Raw genomic sequence first — 18,952 nt, 5'->3', positions numbered from 1 at the left:
TGACAGAAGCATGGCTGCTTGGGAGGGTGGAACCCAAGGATAACTTTGCACCATGGTTTCACACAGCCCCTCTCCAGGGATTTCCCTGGATAAAATGAGGCTTGCCCTGTCAAAAGGATAATATTCTTGTTAAAGAACAGTACTGGGTGTTAGGGAATCTAGGTTCTCTTATTATTTGATACATACTCTGATGCATTCTCAGACCATGTTAGAATGGGTTTGTGAGGCAGAAGAAGGTGAAGAATAAATGTAAACATGACTAATGAAGGAGCCATTCCACCAGGGAAGGCATGGAAGTAGTACTATCTCATTAGAATTATGGCTTTCTGTGGAAACCACCCACTACCTGCCTGTTTCATATAGGAGCATCTCCTTTGCAGCATAATTTGGAGGAAACTATGAAAGTGAAAACTCATGAAGCTTCCCAGCCTTTTTCTTTGACAAAGCATGATTTGGCCCAAAACAAAGTAGGTTATTCTGTAAGTAAATTTGGCTTGTCTGTAACTGAAGGAATATGTTTGATTTATGCAACCCTCAAAATTCTTATTCAATATAGAAAGAAATATAGAAAAAAATTAATCACTCAATTAATTGCACTGTTAAATGATAATAGAATATAATTTATTTAAATATTTTGGATGTTTTCTACATTTTCAAATATATTGATTTAAATTGCAACACAGAATACAAAGTGGACAGTGCTCATTTTATATTTTTTATTACAAATATTTTCACTGTAAAAAACAAGAAATAGTATTTTTCAGTTCTGTACTGTAGTGTAATCTCTTTATCATGAAAGTTGAACTTACAAATTTACAATTATGTACAAAAAAGCTGCATTCAAAAATAAAGCAATGTAAAACTTCAGAGCCTACAATTCCAATCAGTCCTACTTCTTGTTCAGCCAATCACGCAGACAAACAAGTTTGTTCACATTTGCAGCAGATAATGCTGCTCGCTTCTTCTTTATAATGTCACCTGAAAGTGAGAACAGATGTTTGCATGACACTGTTGTAGCCAGTGTCACAAGATATTTATGTCTCAGATGCACTAAAGATTTATGTGTCCCTTCATGCTTCAATCACCATTCCAGAGGACAGGCATCCATGCTGATGATGGGTTCTGCTCAATAAAGATCCAAAGCAGTACGAACCGACGCATGTTCATTTTCATCATCTGAGTCAGATACCACCAGCAGAAGGTGGTTTGGGTCCTGTAGTTTCCGCATCAGAGTGTTGCTCTTTTCAGACTTCTAAAGCAGGCTCTACACATCATCCCTCTCAGATTTTGGAAGGCACTTCAGATTCTTAAAGCTTGGGGCAAGTGCTGTAGCTATCTTTAGAAATTTCACATTGGTACCTTCTTTGCATTTTGTCAAATTTGCAGTTGAAAAATAGTATTTTTTTGTTTATCATTTTTACAGTGCAAATATTTGTAATAAAAATAATATAAAGTGTGCACTGTACACTTTGTATTCTCTGTTGTAATTGAAATCCATTCATTCTCTTTCTTGGTCTCTTGCACCCAGGTCAGTTCCACCCTTAAGTAGAGGGAATGTCTTTTACTGCGCAATAGTAATCTATTAAATCCTGCTCCAGCTAAAGTCAATGTCAAAACTCTCATTGACTTAAATAGGAGTAGGTTCAGACTTTTAAAGACTAATTCACACTGGTTCTTGAGAAGAAACTTTGTCAGTTTTCCTTGAAGGGATGGTGACAGTGATACAAAGTTTTGTGAGAGGAGCTGTAATTGTTTTGAGAATTATGAGATGTTTGTGTTTGAAGAGTACCCAGAAGTCACCTACTACAGGACAGGCCCAACAAAGAAAACAACAGAATGCCACTAGCCATCACCTTCAGCCCCCAACTAAAACCTCTCCAACGCATCATCAAGGATCTACAACCTATCCTGAAGGACGACCCATCGCTCTCTCAGATCTTGGGAGACAGACCAGTCCTTGCTTACAGACAGCCCCCCAATCTGAAGCAAATACTCACCAGCAACCACACACCACACAACAGAACCACTAACCCAGGAACCTATCCTTGCAACAAAGCCCGTTGCCAACTCTGTCCACATATCTATTCAGGGGATACCATCATAGGGCCTAATCACATCAGCCACACTATCAGAGGCTCATTCACCTGCGCATCTACCAATGTGATATATGCCATCATGTGCCAGCAATGCCCCTCTGCCATGTACATTGGCCAAACTGGACAGTCTCTACGTAAAAGAATGAATGGACACAAATCAGACGTCAAGAATTATAACATTCAAAAACCAGTTGGAGAACACTTCAATCTCTCTGGTCACTCGATCACAGACCTAAGAGTGGCTATACTTCAACAAAAAGCTTCAAAAACAGACTCCAACGAGAGACTGCTGAATTGGAATTAATTTGCAAACTGGATACAATTAACTTAGGCTTGAATAGAGACTGGGAATGGATGAGTCATTACACAAAGTAAAACTATTTCCCCATGGTATTTCTCCCTCCCACCCCACCCCCCACTGTTCCTCTGATATTCTTGTTAACTGCTGGAATTAGCCTACCTGCTTGTCACCATGAAAGGTTTTCCTCCTTCTCCCCCCTGCTGTTGGTGATGGCTTATCTTAAGTGATCACTCTCCTTACAGTGTGTATGATAAACCCATTGTTTCATGTTCTCTGTGTGTGTGTATATAAATCTCTCCTCTGTTTTTTCCACCAAATGCATCCGATGAAGTGAGCTGTAGCTCACGAAAGCTTATGCTCTAATAAATTTGTTAGTCTCTAAGGTGCCACAAGTACTCCTTTTCTTTTTGTGTTTGGAAAGAGAGATTCATATACTGAATTTGTATGATATACTGTAAGTATATAGACAGTCTGAGAAAATGTGAAATATATATGATGAGTTCTAGGTGTTGGTTTTTTCCCCTTAACAAATTGGGTCCTAACACTTTGAATTATCCTGAGAATGTTGCTTTATCTCTGGAATAAAAAATTAGAGATCTGAATGTTAATGATCAGGGATCATTTATCATTCCATCATTTTTAAGCCGTGACTTGCAAAGTTGATGTGAAAATTGTCCCATCTGGATGTTTGACAATAAATGTTAGTCTTGTGCCTTTTGCTGAAATACTGGAAAAATTGTCAGATTTATGTACATATGTGGTTTAATGTTTTTCTCTTCACCATCCTTTCAGCATTTTCTTTTAAATAACTTGAATAAAGAAGTCTACAAACCGCTCCTCATTAATTTCTCGGCACAAACTACAGCCGCTCAAACTCAGAATATTATCATGTCGAAGCTGGATAAAAGGAGGAAGGGAGTTTATGGTCCTCCTCTTGGGAAGCGAATGGTAACTGAAATCTATTTTTTTAACCAAAATAAATATTTAAATACATTATTTCTCAACTGTAACCAGAAGTAAAATTAAGCAGGAATAATTAACATAGTATAATTCTAGAGTGACAAAGTTCTAATTCTCCTAATTTAGACTTTCTTGCTCCCTGTTCTATTTATGTAAATGTAAGGGGGTTGATATCCTCAGAACTGAATTGAGGGAGAGGGATACTTTTTCTTCCACCTATCTGGAGACTTTCTCACAATGTTCCAGCTTCTTGAAGGGATGGCGGGGGAGAGGGGTGGATAAAGGCAGCAGGTGAGTGATATATATCTTGGCTGTTTTCCCTGTCTTATATCCCCGGGAGTAACCAGTGCAAATAATTGCAAACTGAATCCACGGTACCCAGAATTATTTCTCCCTCCACACTATGTAACTTCACCCTCAAAGTCATATTCTAGAGTCATCTATGTTCAGGTGAGTTGCTGCCAGCATAACTCCTGCAGGAGCTCTGATGTAAGGAGCTGGCAGCAAGATCCAGTCCAGAATCTTCTTTCCTGATGCCCCTTGCTTTTGATGGATCCTTCAAGATCCATGTGGATCTAAGAGTATCCACAGGTTCAGAAAGCATATTAAAAAGAAATTTAGAAAAGCAAATTTCCTTCATATTTTCATTTTCAGGTTGTATTTGTAGATGATGTAAATATGCCAGCACGGGAAGTCTATGGTGCTCAGCCTCCAGTTGAGTTACTTCGCCAATGGTTAGATCACTGGAATTGGTATGACCTTAAAGACTGCTCCATGATTAAACTTGTGGATGTTCAAATTATGTGTGCAATGGGACCAGCAGGTAAGATATGTGCATCATATGTTCTTTTATACATGAATAAAATTCTAAGTACCTGTAAGAAAATGTGTTACTTTTCAAGTGCTGGTCCATAGGTGCATTCCACTGTGCATATGCCTGAGACTGGAGAATTCTAGCAAGTAGTGTTCGTTGGTCCATGCCTGCACCCCAGCTGTCCTCTTGCTCTGCACCAAGAGTATAAGAGGTGGGGCGGACTGACCCCCTCTCTAGTTCTTTCTTACTGCCACATGATCTGAGTCAGAATCCTCCACTGTCCAGAACTTCTCCTTTCTCTTTATCCTATAAATATATTCAAAGTTATTTTATTCCTAGTTTGTTGTTAGTGTTCTACTAGATAGTTATACTTGGCTGTGTTAGAATCCCCACGCTGCGGAACACTCCAGGTCACTGTGGGGCTTGGATAATGTCCAAGATTCTATGCTTCAAAAATGTATTTCTTGGCCCTGCTTCTTTTCAGTCAGTGACTGCATTTACTGTCCTGGGCAGTGCATATCCCTGCCAAATGCAGTATCTGTTGCTCCTTCCCCAACTGAACATGGCAAATGAGAGACCTCCAGCTTCAAAAACACCTTCAATGAGACCTCTGTCAGATCCAGATCAGGGATCCAGGTCACCTGCTTCCCCCATACATCATCAAAAGTGTGCATCCCCCCCAATTCCATATCTGAATCCAGAGAGAAGAGGAGCAGAGGCTGCACTCACAAACACACAAGCAAATCTGCTTTTAGAATCTCTGAGAGACCCCATCCCGATCCCATTTGTCTGGTGAGCCTTCATATTCAAGCCTTAAGGATTTATGTTCTCCTAAGACTCATAGGCATAGCCAAAAGGGATCTCAAATTATCAGGCCCTTCTCTCCAAACATAATTTTCTGGACTACTTTAAGGACACACTGCCTCATGAAGACAGGGCTAATTTCCTGCTTCATGCAAGGTCATGTTGGGTGGAGGATGCCATTGTGTTCTGGCATGCAGAGATTAGCAGGTGTATACTGGAAATTAGTAATTGAAATTAGCACATGCAAAAATAAATGGGTGTATACTAGAAAGTTCATATTATAGATTCTAAAGGTGTCTTAATAATTTCAAGTACACCATGCTCTATAATTTATGTAGTAGATTTTACATTATTCTACTGAAATTCTATCCCAGTCAGAGTATTGCCAGGTTTTGGGGCTAGATAGTGACCCTGATACGGTACCAATCCCTAGGAAGGAGTACTGTGAAAAGGGATCTAGGGGTCATAGTGGATCACAAACTTAAATATGAGTCAATGGTGAACACTGCTGCAAAAAAATAAAACATCATTCCGGGATGCACTGGCAGGAGTGTTGTAAGCAAGACATGAGAAGTAATTCTTCTGCTCTACTCTGCGCTGATTAGGCCTCACCTCGAGTATTGTGACCAATTCTGGGTGCCACATTTCAGGAAAGATATGGACAAATCAGAGAAAATCCAGAGAAGAGCAACAAAAATGATTAAAGATCTAGAAAACATGACTTATGAGGGAAGATTGAAAAAATTGGGTTTGTTCGGTCTGGAGAAGACCGAGGGGGGGATATGATAACAGTTTTCAAGTGCATAAAAGATTGTTACAAGGAGGAGGGAGAAAAATTGTTCTCTTTAACCTCTGAATATAGAATAAGAAGCAATGGGCTTAAATTGAAGCCAGGGAGATTTAGGTTGGACATTAGGAAATACTTAACCGTCAGGGTATAATAAATTAGGGAGGTGGTAGAATCTCCATCTTTGGAGATTTTTAAGAGCAGGTTAGACAAACACCTGTCAGAGATGGTCTAGATCAGGGGTGAGGAGCCTTTTTTCTATCAGGGGCCATTAACCCACAGAAAAAATCAGTTGTGGGCCACACACAGCCACGTGAGGGTTGTGAATGTTTGGGGCTTCCCTTAGGCTCTGGGGTGGGGCCAGAAATGAGGGTTTCAGGGTGCGGGAGCAGGCTTTGGGCTAGAGCAGGGGGTTGGGGTGCAGGAAGCGGTGAGGGTTCTGGCTGGAGGTGCAGGCTCTGTGGTGGGGCTGGGGATGAGGAGTTTGGGGTGCAGGAGGCGGCTCCAGACTTAGGCCAAGCAGTTTGGTGTGCGGGAGGGTGCTCACGGATGGGGCAGTGGATTGGGTGCAGGTGGGGATGCAGGGTCTGTGAGGGAGTCATGGTGCAGGAGAGAGTTCTGACTTGGGGCAGGAGTGTGGGCTCTGGGAGGGAGTTAAGGTGCAGAATGTGGGGGCGGTTCGAACTGGAGCAGGGGGCTGGGGTGCCGGTAGGGGTGTGGGCTCTGAGAGGGAGTTTGGGTACAGGAGGGGGCTCAGCTGGGTGTTGAGGTACGGATGGGGTGCAGGGTCTGGGAGGGAGTTTGGGTATGGGAGGGGGCTCAGGGCTGTAGTTTAGGGTGCAGTTAGGGGTGCAGGGTCTGGGAGGAAGTTAGGGTGCAGCAGGGGGTTCGAGACATGGGCTCTGGCCAGGTGGTGCTTACCTGACGTGGCTCCTGGTCGGTGGCACTGCGGGGCTAAGGCAAGCTCCCTGCTCCTGAAAGCGGCCAGCATGTCCATTGGCAGCACGTGGAATTCCCCTGATCGTCCCTCCTCCTGGGAGCTATGGGAGGTGCCAAGGCTCGGTGCTTCCGGCCCACTGTGCGGAGACTTGCTGCAGGCCGGATTAAATTAAGCAGTGGGATGGATCCAGCCTGTGAGCTGAAGGTTCCCCACCTCTGGTCTAGATGATACTTAGTCCTGCCTTGAGTCCCTTCCAGTCCTACACTTCTATGATTCTGTAAGAGACACCTTTTAAAGTAGTTTAAAATTTACTTAGAACAGGACAATATGCATTTTATAGACTATTCTCACTTTCAGAAAGCAAGATTCTGATGCCCTCATTCAGGTTGGATAGTACCTTATTCTACCAGTAGTCCCATTGCAGTCGCTGGGACTATTCTTGGAGTTAAGATATTTTTTAATGTGAATCAGGGTGGTAGAATCTGACCCAGGATGATTAGTAGAAAAGTGTTAAATATTTATAGCTTAATGCTAGTTTCATTATTTTATTTTCAGTATTTGTGCTTTCTCATTTTAGGTGGTGGCCGAAACCCAATAACTCCTCGATACTTGCGACATTTCAATACAATTACTATTAATGAGTTTGATGATGATTCCATGTATACGATTTTCTCTAGAATTTTAGACTGGCATCTCTCTACTTGGTAAGTAACTTTTGTATATTGCAAAAGGCTAAAGTAAATATTTAAACTGTGTCTTTGGAAAGTCTACCAAAATACTTTTCTGTAAGATTTTCTGTAATATATTATACTCGTCCTCACCTATGCTTACCACTCTTAGCAAATTATAACTTTTAGCTTCTTCTTCAACATTTTAGTATCTGTCAGAAGTCAATAAAAATAGAAAGTTAGTCAATTGGTGAAAATAGAATTCTAATGAAAAATTCATCTGTTAATTGTCATTACAGTATACTTTTTGATTAATTAAAATAACGGTAACATAAATTATTGTTAAATTATTGAATCTGAATTTCATCTACTAGTGTCTCATTTACACACTGTCTAAAAAAATGGATTTTTGGGGGGCTTTTTTGTGAAAGTATTTTTCTTCTTTTATTTAATTCAGGTCTCTTAACACTAGACCTGTGTTTTAAATACCAATTTTCACTATGGTCTGATCCTGTGAAATACTGAGCACCCACTTCTGTGGGAATTGAGGGTTCTCCTTTGAGATATGTTGTCTATGTACATATTCCACTTCTGGTGGTGTGCATGCACCCCATGTGCTCCAGATCAGAGTCTATTGGCCAGTAATGTCTGTGGTGGCTGCGTATGTGCCCCCAAATCTCTTTGTGTCTTGTGCCAAGGGCATGTAGTTCGAGTGGGCAAACTGCCGTTCATTTCCTTCTCATTGCTTCAGGCTATGAGACAGAGCTGCTTGCTGACCATTTCCTACAAATTACTCGCTTACTTACCTTAACTTTGTTTTGATGAGATCTCTGGGGTGCAACCTGGGACTGTGGGACCACTGTGCCCCCTTAACTCACTAATCTGGGTTGTCTCTCACAATGACTTACTGGTGACAAGTAGCAAACCCCTCCAGTTGTTGTTACCACTCAGTATAACCATATGTGGAGCCCCACACCAAGCTAGATTGCATGAATGCTCCCAAAGCCACTCAAAATTCATGCAGAGCAAGGCACCAGTCAGATTCCCTCAGCTCCCAGCCTTGTACCTCAGGAATATACCATCTTGCACTGCTCAAGACTCTTTCTTAATTGGTTCACCACTTCATCAATGGAAAGTGGATATACACCTGCCTTTGTAACCTGAACAGATTTACCAAGCACTTCAGTCAAACTTACTGGTAAAGATAAACATTAGAATAAGTTTATTGATTACAAAAGATGGATTTTAAGTGATTATAAGTGATAGGCAAAAGTCAGAGTAGTTACCAAAGGAAAATAAAAGATAAGCACGCAGTCTAAATTCTCAACCTTAAGAGACTAGGCAATATCTGGACTAAGCAGTTTTTCTTGCCCTCTAGATACTGCAAGTTGGGTACAATCTTTCATACAGAGGCTTTTCCTGTTAGCCTGGGGACCAGTCTCCTCAGCTCCAGCATTCTCTTTGCCTTCAGCGTACGTGGGGGAAGAGACAAGACCAAACATGTGGCTTCTGTCCTCTATTTTATATCCTCAGTCCATGTACTTGGAGAACACAAGTTCTGGCATGTCTTGTCAGCATTGCTGAGTCTTGTGGGTGAGGCTGAGCAATTCCCCTGGTGTGTCCTTGTGCAAGTGAGTCATTGAATTGTAACTCCCTTGCTGGACAATGGCTGTTAATGGTTGTTCAACACCCCACCAGGCATTGGTTACCTCCCTTGTTGTTATCTCTGGGGATCTAATATCTGGGTGATTCCCCAACTCACAGCATATTTTAGTAACAACCATACAACACAGTCTCATAATTTCAGAAATATACATGTTTAGACAGAACAATAGCTTTCAGTGGATCATAACCTTTTCCATGATACCTTATGGCATGCTTTATATGAAATATCACAATTATATATAAATGATGAATATGGGGATTACAGACTACCCCCTCCCAGGTATAGAGTGTCACACTTGTAAATACTCTTATCCCCATAGTCAGTTCATAGTAAGATTGCCTACCTTATTCATTTGCAATTTATTTTATAGGTTTACTTTCAATCAGGAATTTTAAAAAATCCTCTCCTGGTACGAGGGGTTAGAGATGGCCAATCCTAAATCCACCAGATATAAGTACTACCCATCACGCAAGGGTGCAATTAACAATGGACATACTTGATTTTTTTTTTTTGCTTGGGGGAGTTGCACATCCCCAGTAAATGTGCAGCAGAGAGGTCTGGTCACTTTTGGGTCCAGAACTGAGGAGGAGAAATGGTGAATTGAAAATCCTGGAGAATAAGAGGAAGGAGGCAAAAGGAACACTTTTAGAGAATTGGGGGAAAGTGTGTTATCAACGTAGAAGGCCTGGACGTATATAAAACAAGACTTCCCCAAGGTGGAATGTGGGTGCGCAGAATTATGCAAATGGATTGGGACTCTCAAGGAAGGATAAAAAAGAAAACAACTACCATCCCTATAAAGTTGAGAAGGAGGTGCCAAAGGGGAATCGTGGATGCTGCCTTACAATGTTTGTTGATCCAGTGGGATTTAGTGAAGCTCCTGGGGGAAAAGGTAGAGTTAGAATGCATTAATGGGGAGAAAAAACTCTGACTGTTCACTTGCCTGTGTACAAGTTTTTGAGGACTTGGGTCTTGTCAAGGCTTTTCCGACAATCAGAGAACCACTCTTTCCATGAGATGTTAACTTTGCTTTTATCTGCCCGGATGGGCCCACCATTTGGACCCATGGCAACATGTTCCTTGTTATACATGTCTATGAAACTGGAATTTTAATTTCAATCAAATAAGGAAGGAGAGTTGATGAAATTCAAGTCTTTATGGCAGAGCCAACATATACTGTTTTTTATGCAGACATGGTATCTCTGAGAACACATCCAAAGTGCCTTCCTAAAGTCATCACTAATTTTCATCTCAACCAACAGGTCCTTTTCTCTATATTTTTTCCCAAGCTTCACTTTTTCAAGGGAGAGGCTAAATACTTCGAGACCAGAAGTGCTCTGGCATTTTATTTACAAAGAACAAAGCCATTTAGGGCTACATTGAGATTATCCATGGCAGTAGCAGAGAAGTTTAAATTAGTGTAAATGGTGGGTTCTCTGTAACTTGAAGTTTTTAAATCATGATTTGAGGACTTCAGTAACTCATACAGAGGTTATGGGTCTATTACAGGAGTGGGTGGGCGAGGTTCTGGCCTGTAATACGCAGGAGGTCAGACTAGATGCTCGAAGTGATCCCTTCTGGCCTTAAAGTCTGTGAGTCTATGAAACAGAAACCTGTTTCTACTCAAAAACTACCTAGATGGATGTCAAACTGTGTGAGAACCTATTACGAAATGGCAAAATTGGATCCTTCATTCCACTAGAGCTCTTACAGCATCTATCATATTTCTATCATAAATATTTGCAAAGTAGCCACCTGGGAGTCTGTGCACACATTCATGAAACACTGTTCCATTACTGAAACTTCTAGATTAGATGATACATTCAGCAAAACTGTGCTTCATTCTTTATTCACTTAGACTCCAAGCTCCCATCCCTTGACTAGTGTTCGTGAATCATCAGAAGTGGAATGTGTATATGGACAGGAGAAAGAAAGGAGAAAGAAAAGTTACTTATTTGTACAGTAGCTGAAGTTCTTTGAGATGTTTCCCATTTCCATAAACATATTTCACAATGTTCCCTCCTTGCCACCTGCTTCTGAGTCCTATAGCCTTCAGATTCTGTGTTGGAGAAGGTACTGAGAGACAGTTGGCCTTCCACTCTATATTCCCTCAGCAGAGCACAAGAAGGACATTCATGGCATGTGTGGCAGCAATGAACACGGCTGACCAAAAGACTCTGATCTTGAGCACATAGGCATCTGTGTACAACTAGATATGAAGAATGTAAATGGACAATGCATCCATACAAGTATATAACTTATTTTTTTTGGTGCTGCAGAGTCTTGCAGATGTTATACAAAATGAAAATATATAATATTCACAAACAAAAATAACCCTCTTGGGCTAAAATGGAAAACTTCCTTTTCTGGGGAAAATCTTAAATTTTTCAAAAAATAAAATAGTTTTCTACCTCTTAAAGCTCTCTCTAATTGTCTTTGCCTTATAAGTAAGCAAATATGTTTTTTTCTTTGGAGGTGAGATTTACTTTTCTTCATGTAAATGGCCTAGTAACTTCAAATGGTGCCTTAGTGTTGCTGCTAGCAGGCTGGCTTACAGGACAACTGACACAGTTGCTGGTAAAAAGCACTTTATTTCCCTTCCCACAGCAATATATATACAGCACTTGTTTATTCCTTTTCTGTTGTTTATCACCCAATGTTCTCATCATTCTTATCTTTGGGTTCCATTATCTTGTGGTAGTAAAGACTCTCAGGTGCTGCTTATATCATTAGTCCTTAGTTCAGCCAAAGTTTAGTCCTCAGTCCAGCCAAAATCTTCTGGCCTTGTCCTTTATCTCTTGTACTGTTATTTTCCATTACTTGGCACACATTTCTAAAACATCTGATACTCAGCATTTCCCACATCTCCCCCTTTTTGTTAAAAAGCAGCTTGAATCATCCATGACATTCCCCAACGCATACATTGAACTATATATGGACCACACAAACAAATTATACCAATACAGATAGCAATTAATAAAAGAGTGTGCTATAATGATGTTATTCATATTTTGTTCTAATTTTGCAAGTAACTCATGAACAGAGTGAGAATGATCTGACAAATTAACACAACACGTACCCTCAAAATCTTCACATCCGTGTCCATGTGCTAATAACAAAAATTCACTCGCAGCACTATTATATAAAACTGCATGGCAAATGCTATCTACATCGATTAATAACTCAGTTAATATTTCAAAAATTAGATTAAACTGTTTAATACTCCAACACACTAATTTCTCTAAATTAAAAGCATTTTTCATAATAGCAACACCAGGGATGCTTAAGCAATAGAAAATCAATCGCAGCTCGATTATCTAAAATGGCATCTCTTAATTCCTGTTGTTCCATACTTAAAAGAGCAATTGCCTGTAATATAGCATTAAGCGCTTTAACAGCAAAACAAGCTAATGCATTCAAAGTTTGCACCGTGTAATAAGTTGCAAAGCCAGGAATGCCTGCAACAGCATTCAGCAAAGCCAAATATTCTGAGTGACTATATAAGGTAACATCGGCGGAACACGTATTTTGCAGGGCCGTGCTTCGCCGATTTCGCTGCTGATTCTTTCCGGGCAACAAAAGGGTCATTCGGCTAAGACAGCACAAGGTATTATGACTTAGATTGGCAGGAATATAACTAAAGGTTCGTTCGCCGCAGGTAAAAAACCAACCAGACGGCAAAATAATATGTCCATAATTAAAAGAAACATTAACCGCATTAGTACAATTCAAAAGGGGGGCACTTACGGTTTGGCAGCCCATGGGTACCTTTGAGCATGTGCAATTAACCACTTGCGCACACGTTACATTATCTGCCCCGGCTGGGTACGGGGTATGTAAAGATAGGGCCCCGGGGGCAAGGAGTAATTGGCGGGGCCCCAATTTGCCTTATTCGAATACTGTGAAGACAAATTGGCATAAGCTGCAAGCATGGTGTGACTGCCAATTTCTTCGGGATGATGACATATGGGCACAAGACAAGTGCCCAGTAGTTCCCCGGCTGCCACAGAATCAGACAAACAAAAGTGTGTGACATTGGCTATCAATGCTAGACGTTCCCATAGGTTATACGTCATTTTCACGCGTAGGGGTACAAGGAGTCCCCCCTGTAACCCAAGCAATACCACTATAACAATATCGATAACTCACATCCTCATTCTGGAAATAAACAGGATATGGCCACAAGCACAACCTCCTCTGATGCTTCCCCTCCAAGCACGGGATCTTGTTCTCCAGGCGCCCTCCCCCCTTCTAATAAAAGAAGAAGAGGAGTTATATCCTGATTTGTGATGCCACAAAGGGGGCGAAGCCATTGCAGTTTACCTAGCAGTTTCTGTGCATCATACAGTGTGCGAACATGAGGAGAGATTTTTAACTGCTGGGGGCGTACGGTGCAGTCAGTGATCCGAAGTTCCAAATACAAAAAGGGGCTTTAGTCTGACCTCTTTTCTTGGGGCAATTCCGTTTTAAATGACCCATCTTTCCACACTAATAACACGCCCCCTCCCTTTCTCTATGCCAATTTGACTTGGAGGTATTTAAGGCTACCGCCAAGGCGCGTGCATGAATCTTTGCCTTATCCTCCTCCTCCACCAAGGGGGCACGAGTGCAGGCTTCAATCATGTCAACTAGGGAGGCCGATTTTGGTAAGGTCACCAAAATCTTCTTTCACGTGGGGTTAGCATTTTGAAGGGCTAAATCTACCCCCAATGCCGATCTGGCGTCTGGTGTTAAACTAGGGGCCCTATCCAATGCCGTCCTTAGGCGGTCCAAAAAGAGGGCAAAAGATTCGCCCACTCCCTGCGTGACTTTTAAATAGGGAGGTGAAGGGGTGCCCAAATCAGGGAGCTCTTTGAATGCCTCCAATGCTAGAAGCTGAGACTGTTGTAATATTTGGGGTACCAATTGTGCCTGTAGCTGAGGCTCTTCAAATCGCCCCTGTCCCAACAACATGTCTATTGATGCTACCTGGAGAGGGTCGTCCCGGGGTCTATCTAAATTAAGCACTACCGTGTGCTCAGCCTTTTTTCTCCATGAATCCTTCCATAATAATCTCCGTGTGGGTGTTAACAACATGTCTGCAAATTTCTGGGCGTCAAAGGGACACATCGCTTGACCCGAGAATATTTGTTCTAATAACGCTTGTACATACGGATTTTTCAAGCCATACGCCACAATAGCTTTCTGAGCCTCCCTCATCAATTTCCAGTCTAACGGCACCCAAGATTTAACCCCCTCCCTTGATACCGATACCGGGAAAGTAGCCGGCATGGCATCCAAAAATTCCCCTTCAATTATAGCATCCTTTATCAATCCATGCCAGCGCTTAATTGGGTCAGGAGATCCCACTCCTCCCCCCCCATCCCTCCAAATCACCCCTGTCCCCCGTTCTTCTTGCCCTCGTCCAATTGAAGAACACGTAGGTGGCGGAGGTTTCACTTTTGGTTGAACCGGTTGCGTAGCGGGGGCATAAATTTTGCGATATTCTTCCTCTGCTGTCGGTCACAACTCTCCCTCGGGAGTGAGGTGCTCCATACAACCATAATACCCACACAACCTACAAATATGGGGCAAACGTGAGGGGTCAGGTATGGCGTGCTCTTGAAGCTGTTGCAGCAAATGCGATCGTGACGATCCTTGCGGTCTGTTTTCCTTTCTATCCAGCTCATCCATCATCTGTTGAGCTGCAATACCTTCCTTATATAACCACCAAATTATCTGGTCCTGTGTCAAGTTATCAAACTCTCCAGTTTTAGGCAAGTCAATAATCCGAACGTGTCGGGGAGGGGCTGATGGCACAACCGCGGGCGGCAATCCTGATCCCCCCCCTTGTAACGGGTTCTCTGGATTGCCCGATGACGATTCCCCCGACACAGGCTGATCCACGGCCATCGGTTCGCCCCGATCTGAGTCGTCATCCTTCAAGGGTAACGGTACCTCACTGGGGTCCAACGGCGCCAAAGGAATCATAGGCGTTGTTTTACCAAAAAAGTCTTTCGCTCCTACCTTGAAGGCCCCTTTCGCTGATGATTCTAATGCCTCGCGTAAGGCAATACGCACCCCTGCCTGAGCTGCTGCGGTGGTAACGGCTCGATGAACAGTCCGCCAGATAGGGCTCAAGGCAGCAGCTTCTTTATTTCCGACCCCCACGAAGTCCCACAGGTCTTCCCCCACTGTTTTCCACACCGAGGAGTCAAACACATTCTTTGCATTAACCAGGACACCCCGTCGCTTTCCCCACCGAAGCAATTTTTGAAGAGCTTCTGGGGAAAATTTTTCTCCCTGGTTATTAAGCAGATTGCTTAAGACCTTAAACACGGCCTGCTCATCTGCTGATGCTGCCGCTCCCATTATGAGAGAGATTCCCCGCCGCTCACCTTTCAGTGGGAGCTCCCCCGCCTCTTGGGCGTCCCGGTTCCTCACCCGAACGGAGGACACCAGCAGCGGCGGTCCCTGCTATTTCTTCCTCTGTCCGTGGTACCAAATTCACAGAATTCTATCACGTCGGGGTCACCATTTGTTGCTGCTAGCAGGCTGGCTTACAGGACAACTGACACAGTTGCTGGTAAAAAGCACTTTATTTCCCTTCCCACAGCAATATATATACAGCACTTGTTTATTCCTTTTCTGTTGTTTATCACCCAATGTTCTCATCATTCTTATCTTTGGGTTCCATTATCTTGTGGTAGTAAAGACTCTCAGGTGCTGCTTATATCATTAGTCCTTAGTTCAGCCAAAGTTTAGTCCTCAGTCCAGCCAAAATCTTCTGGCCTTGTCCTTTATCTCTTGTACTGTTATTTTCCATTACTTGGCACACATTTCTAAAACATCTGATACTCAGCATTTCCCACACCTTAGTTCTAACAGAGAGATGTCAGATAATCATAGTGGGTGTCATTTGCCTTAAGGTCAGTGGCATATCTAGATGTGAGGCCTGATTATAGCGTGCTTTGAAGCCTGTGCATGCAACTCTAGCAGTGTGCAGGGGCCACAATGGCAAACAGTCAATTAACTTAAAGACACTTTGTGCCTGCTTCTTCAGGACTGTACTTTCTGTGTTGTGTCCCCTAAAAGTAGCAGCACAGAAGCTGTCCTGTTACCTTGAGCACTTTGGTCCTGGGAGGAGAAGCTCTTTGGATTGTTACCATCCTTGAATCTGATAAGTTTAACTTATTGCAAAGGATTTTCACATATCCAAACCAGGTTGAAGTCTCAAACTACAGGGCAATTTATGGAAGTTTCAGCTAGGTGCTATTTGAAACAGCAAGATGTACTGTAATATTGGGAAAGCGCTGATTATAATGGTGCATTCAGTACCACAATAATAATAAGAAAAAGAAAGTGGTTGAATCCTCAATATTTTCTACGATTATTAGTTTTGATTCACAATCCGACTTGACTGGAAACTCCATTAATCCAGCAAGAGCAGTGGAATTTATAAGATTGTCTACAAGAAGGTATTATCTTGAGACTTAAAATTGGCATTGAGAAGTGAATCAGTATTTAAGTATATATTCTTAGTATGATGGAACTGTGAAAATCATTTTATTCTTAGCACTTTCTTTAATTTGTCAGTTATAACTTCACATCCGAATATTTAGACTTGACTCCACAAATTATTAGTGGTACCATGGCAGTGTATAAAGAAGCTATGAAGAATCTGCTGCCTACTCCAGCCAAATCTCACTACTTGTTCAACCTCCGTGATTTCTCCCGCGTTATTCAAGGTATATGTCTGTCAAGACCTGAAACAACAGAATCTGTAGGAATGATAAAACGTCTTTGGGTTCACGAGGTAAATCTGTATTAGTAATAAATTGTATATGATATTTATGATAAATAATTGAACAGTCAAAGTTGGTTTTAGACATTTATTTTTCTTTAGTAATAAAATTTAGTTGAATTATCTTATATCACATCTATGATGTAAGAGCTATGACTAATAGCTATGTAATGATGCCATAGTCATAAGTTTTTTTTGCTAGCTAGAAATGGGATTTTATGCATACTTGTTTGAAGTATGAACCACATCTTAATGTATTGTGGGCTCCTTTCCTTCCATTCACAATTATCCAGACTACATCTCCTGCCATAAGTTATTACACAGTGCACCTACCTCCATTTCCTCTCCTCTCCCTCCCAATGGCAGAACAAAGAGTCAATGGAAAGAGAGCCAGCAGTGGGCCAGGGTCATTGGAAGGTTGGGTGGGGAAAGAACATGTTTTTGTTCCTCTCTCCCTGTGGATCTTCTTCAGTAGGAACTCCTGAATCTTCAGCAAGTGTAACTACCTCTCCCCTAATGATAATATCACAAGCTAACTAATTAGGGGAGTGGTATTAACTTGTCTATTTAGAAACAGGAAGAAAAAGCAAAAATATACCAAGTCTGGTCTTTCTGACTTTACATAAAAGTAAGGATTGTGACACCTGCCACTCTTTACAAAGTGTCTTCAGAATACAATTAATATATTTAAAGTGTGCATATAGTATGTGGAAAATATTTTATTTTCCCACATGGAGCCTAGCTTTCATTTAGAAAATAAAAGGATCAACTGTTCCAGTTGCTTCTGAACATTTATTTTAATTTTCATTGTGCTGAAATTTAAGAGACTTTGCACTTTGAAACCATTTTTTCATACGTGTGTGTGTGTGTGTGTGTGTGTGTGTGTGTTTCACTTTGATTAATGCCAGTATAAAATGAACAGAATGCTAGCATCAACTACTAAAACTATTACATTATTATTTATTATGCAGGTTCTTAGAGTGTACTATGATCGCTTAGTGGATAATGCAGATCGAGCCTGGCTTGTTGGTTATATCCAAGAAGTAGTGAAAAGTCATTTAAATGAAGACTTTCATGAACTTTTCCAGAGCCTGGACTTCAATTTTGATGGCAAGGTGGAAGAGGATGACTTACGTAGCCTGATGTTTTGTGACTTTCATGACCCCAAACGAGAGGACACCAACTATAGGGAGATCAAGGATGTGGACACATTGAGATTAGTTGTAGAGAGCCACTTGGAAGAATTTAATAACATGAGCAAAAAACCTATGCAACTTGTCTTGTTCCGATTTGCTATTGAACATGTCTGTAGAATTTCACGGATTCTGAAACAACCTCGCAGCCATGCCCTTCTGGTTGGTGTTGGAGGCAGTGGCAGGCAGTCCCTCACTCGATTAGCAGCACATATGGCTGATTATACACTTTTCCAGGTTGTAATATCTAAGAGCTATGGTAACAATGAGTGGCATGAAGATTTAAAAGTCATCCTAAGGAAATCTACTGAGGGTGAGATGCAAGGAGTTTTCTTGTTCACTGATTCTCAGATAAAGAAGGAGTCATTTTTAGAAGACATTAACAATTTACTAAATGCGGGGGAGGTACCAAACCTCTTTGCACTAGATGAGAAACAAGAAATTTGTGAACGAATGCGTCAGATAGACCGCCAGCGAGATAAAACAAAGCAAACTGATGGTAGCCCCATAGCCCTTTTTAACATGTTCATTGATCGCTGCCGAGACCAGCTCCATGTGGTATTGGCAATGAGTCCCATTGGAGATGCTTTTCGTAATCGCCTTCGAAAATTTCCAGCTCTTGTTAACTGCTGCACACTTGACTGGTTTCAGGTAGAGTTATTTACTATTTACACATTTTCTGATGGGACACCACAAATGCATTATTCGAAATATGGACTCAGTTCTTTTCATGTCAAGTAGTTTGCTCTTTAATTCTGTTAACAGTTAAAACATTTTCTGGATTTTTCTAGAATTAGATGGTGATACTCTGCCCTACTGACTTCAGAGGGATTGCACAGAGTGTAAATAAGGTCAAGATTCTGCCCAGAATATCACAATCACGAAGATTAATATCTTAGTAAATACAATACAGTAGAAATTAGAGAATGAACTATCCAAT

The 18,952-nt window shown here is 41.6% G+C and overlaps 1 protein-coding gene across 1 annotated transcript in view; it reads left to right on the top strand.

The window, feature by feature from the left end:
* The window catches only part of DNAH7 (dynein axonemal heavy chain 7), a 308,475-nt gene that overhangs the window by 177,726 nt on the left and 111,797 nt on the right, over window positions 1-18,952 (top strand). The window contains exons 36-40 of the mRNA XM_038420958.2: window positions 3,190-3,345; window positions 4,012-4,180; window positions 7,280-7,406; window positions 16,612-16,831; window positions 17,791-18,663. Coding sequence (XP_038276886.1) covers window positions 3,190-3,345; window positions 4,012-4,180; window positions 7,280-7,406; window positions 16,612-16,831; window positions 17,791-18,663 — 1,545 coding nt within the window. The remainder of the gene's footprint in view (window positions 1-3,189; window positions 3,346-4,011; window positions 4,181-7,279; window positions 7,407-16,611; window positions 16,832-17,790; window positions 18,664-18,952) is intronic.

This window comes from Dermochelys coriacea, chromosome 11, assembly GCF_009764565.3.
Source record: "Dermochelys coriacea isolate rDerCor1 chromosome 11, rDerCor1.pri.v4, whole genome shotgun sequence".
Classification (NCBI taxonomy): Eukaryota; Metazoa; Chordata; order Testudines; family Dermochelyidae; genus Dermochelys; species Dermochelys coriacea.
The sequence above is the reverse complement of the archived record's forward strand: the minus strand, read 5'-3'. Positions and strand labels throughout refer to the sequence as shown.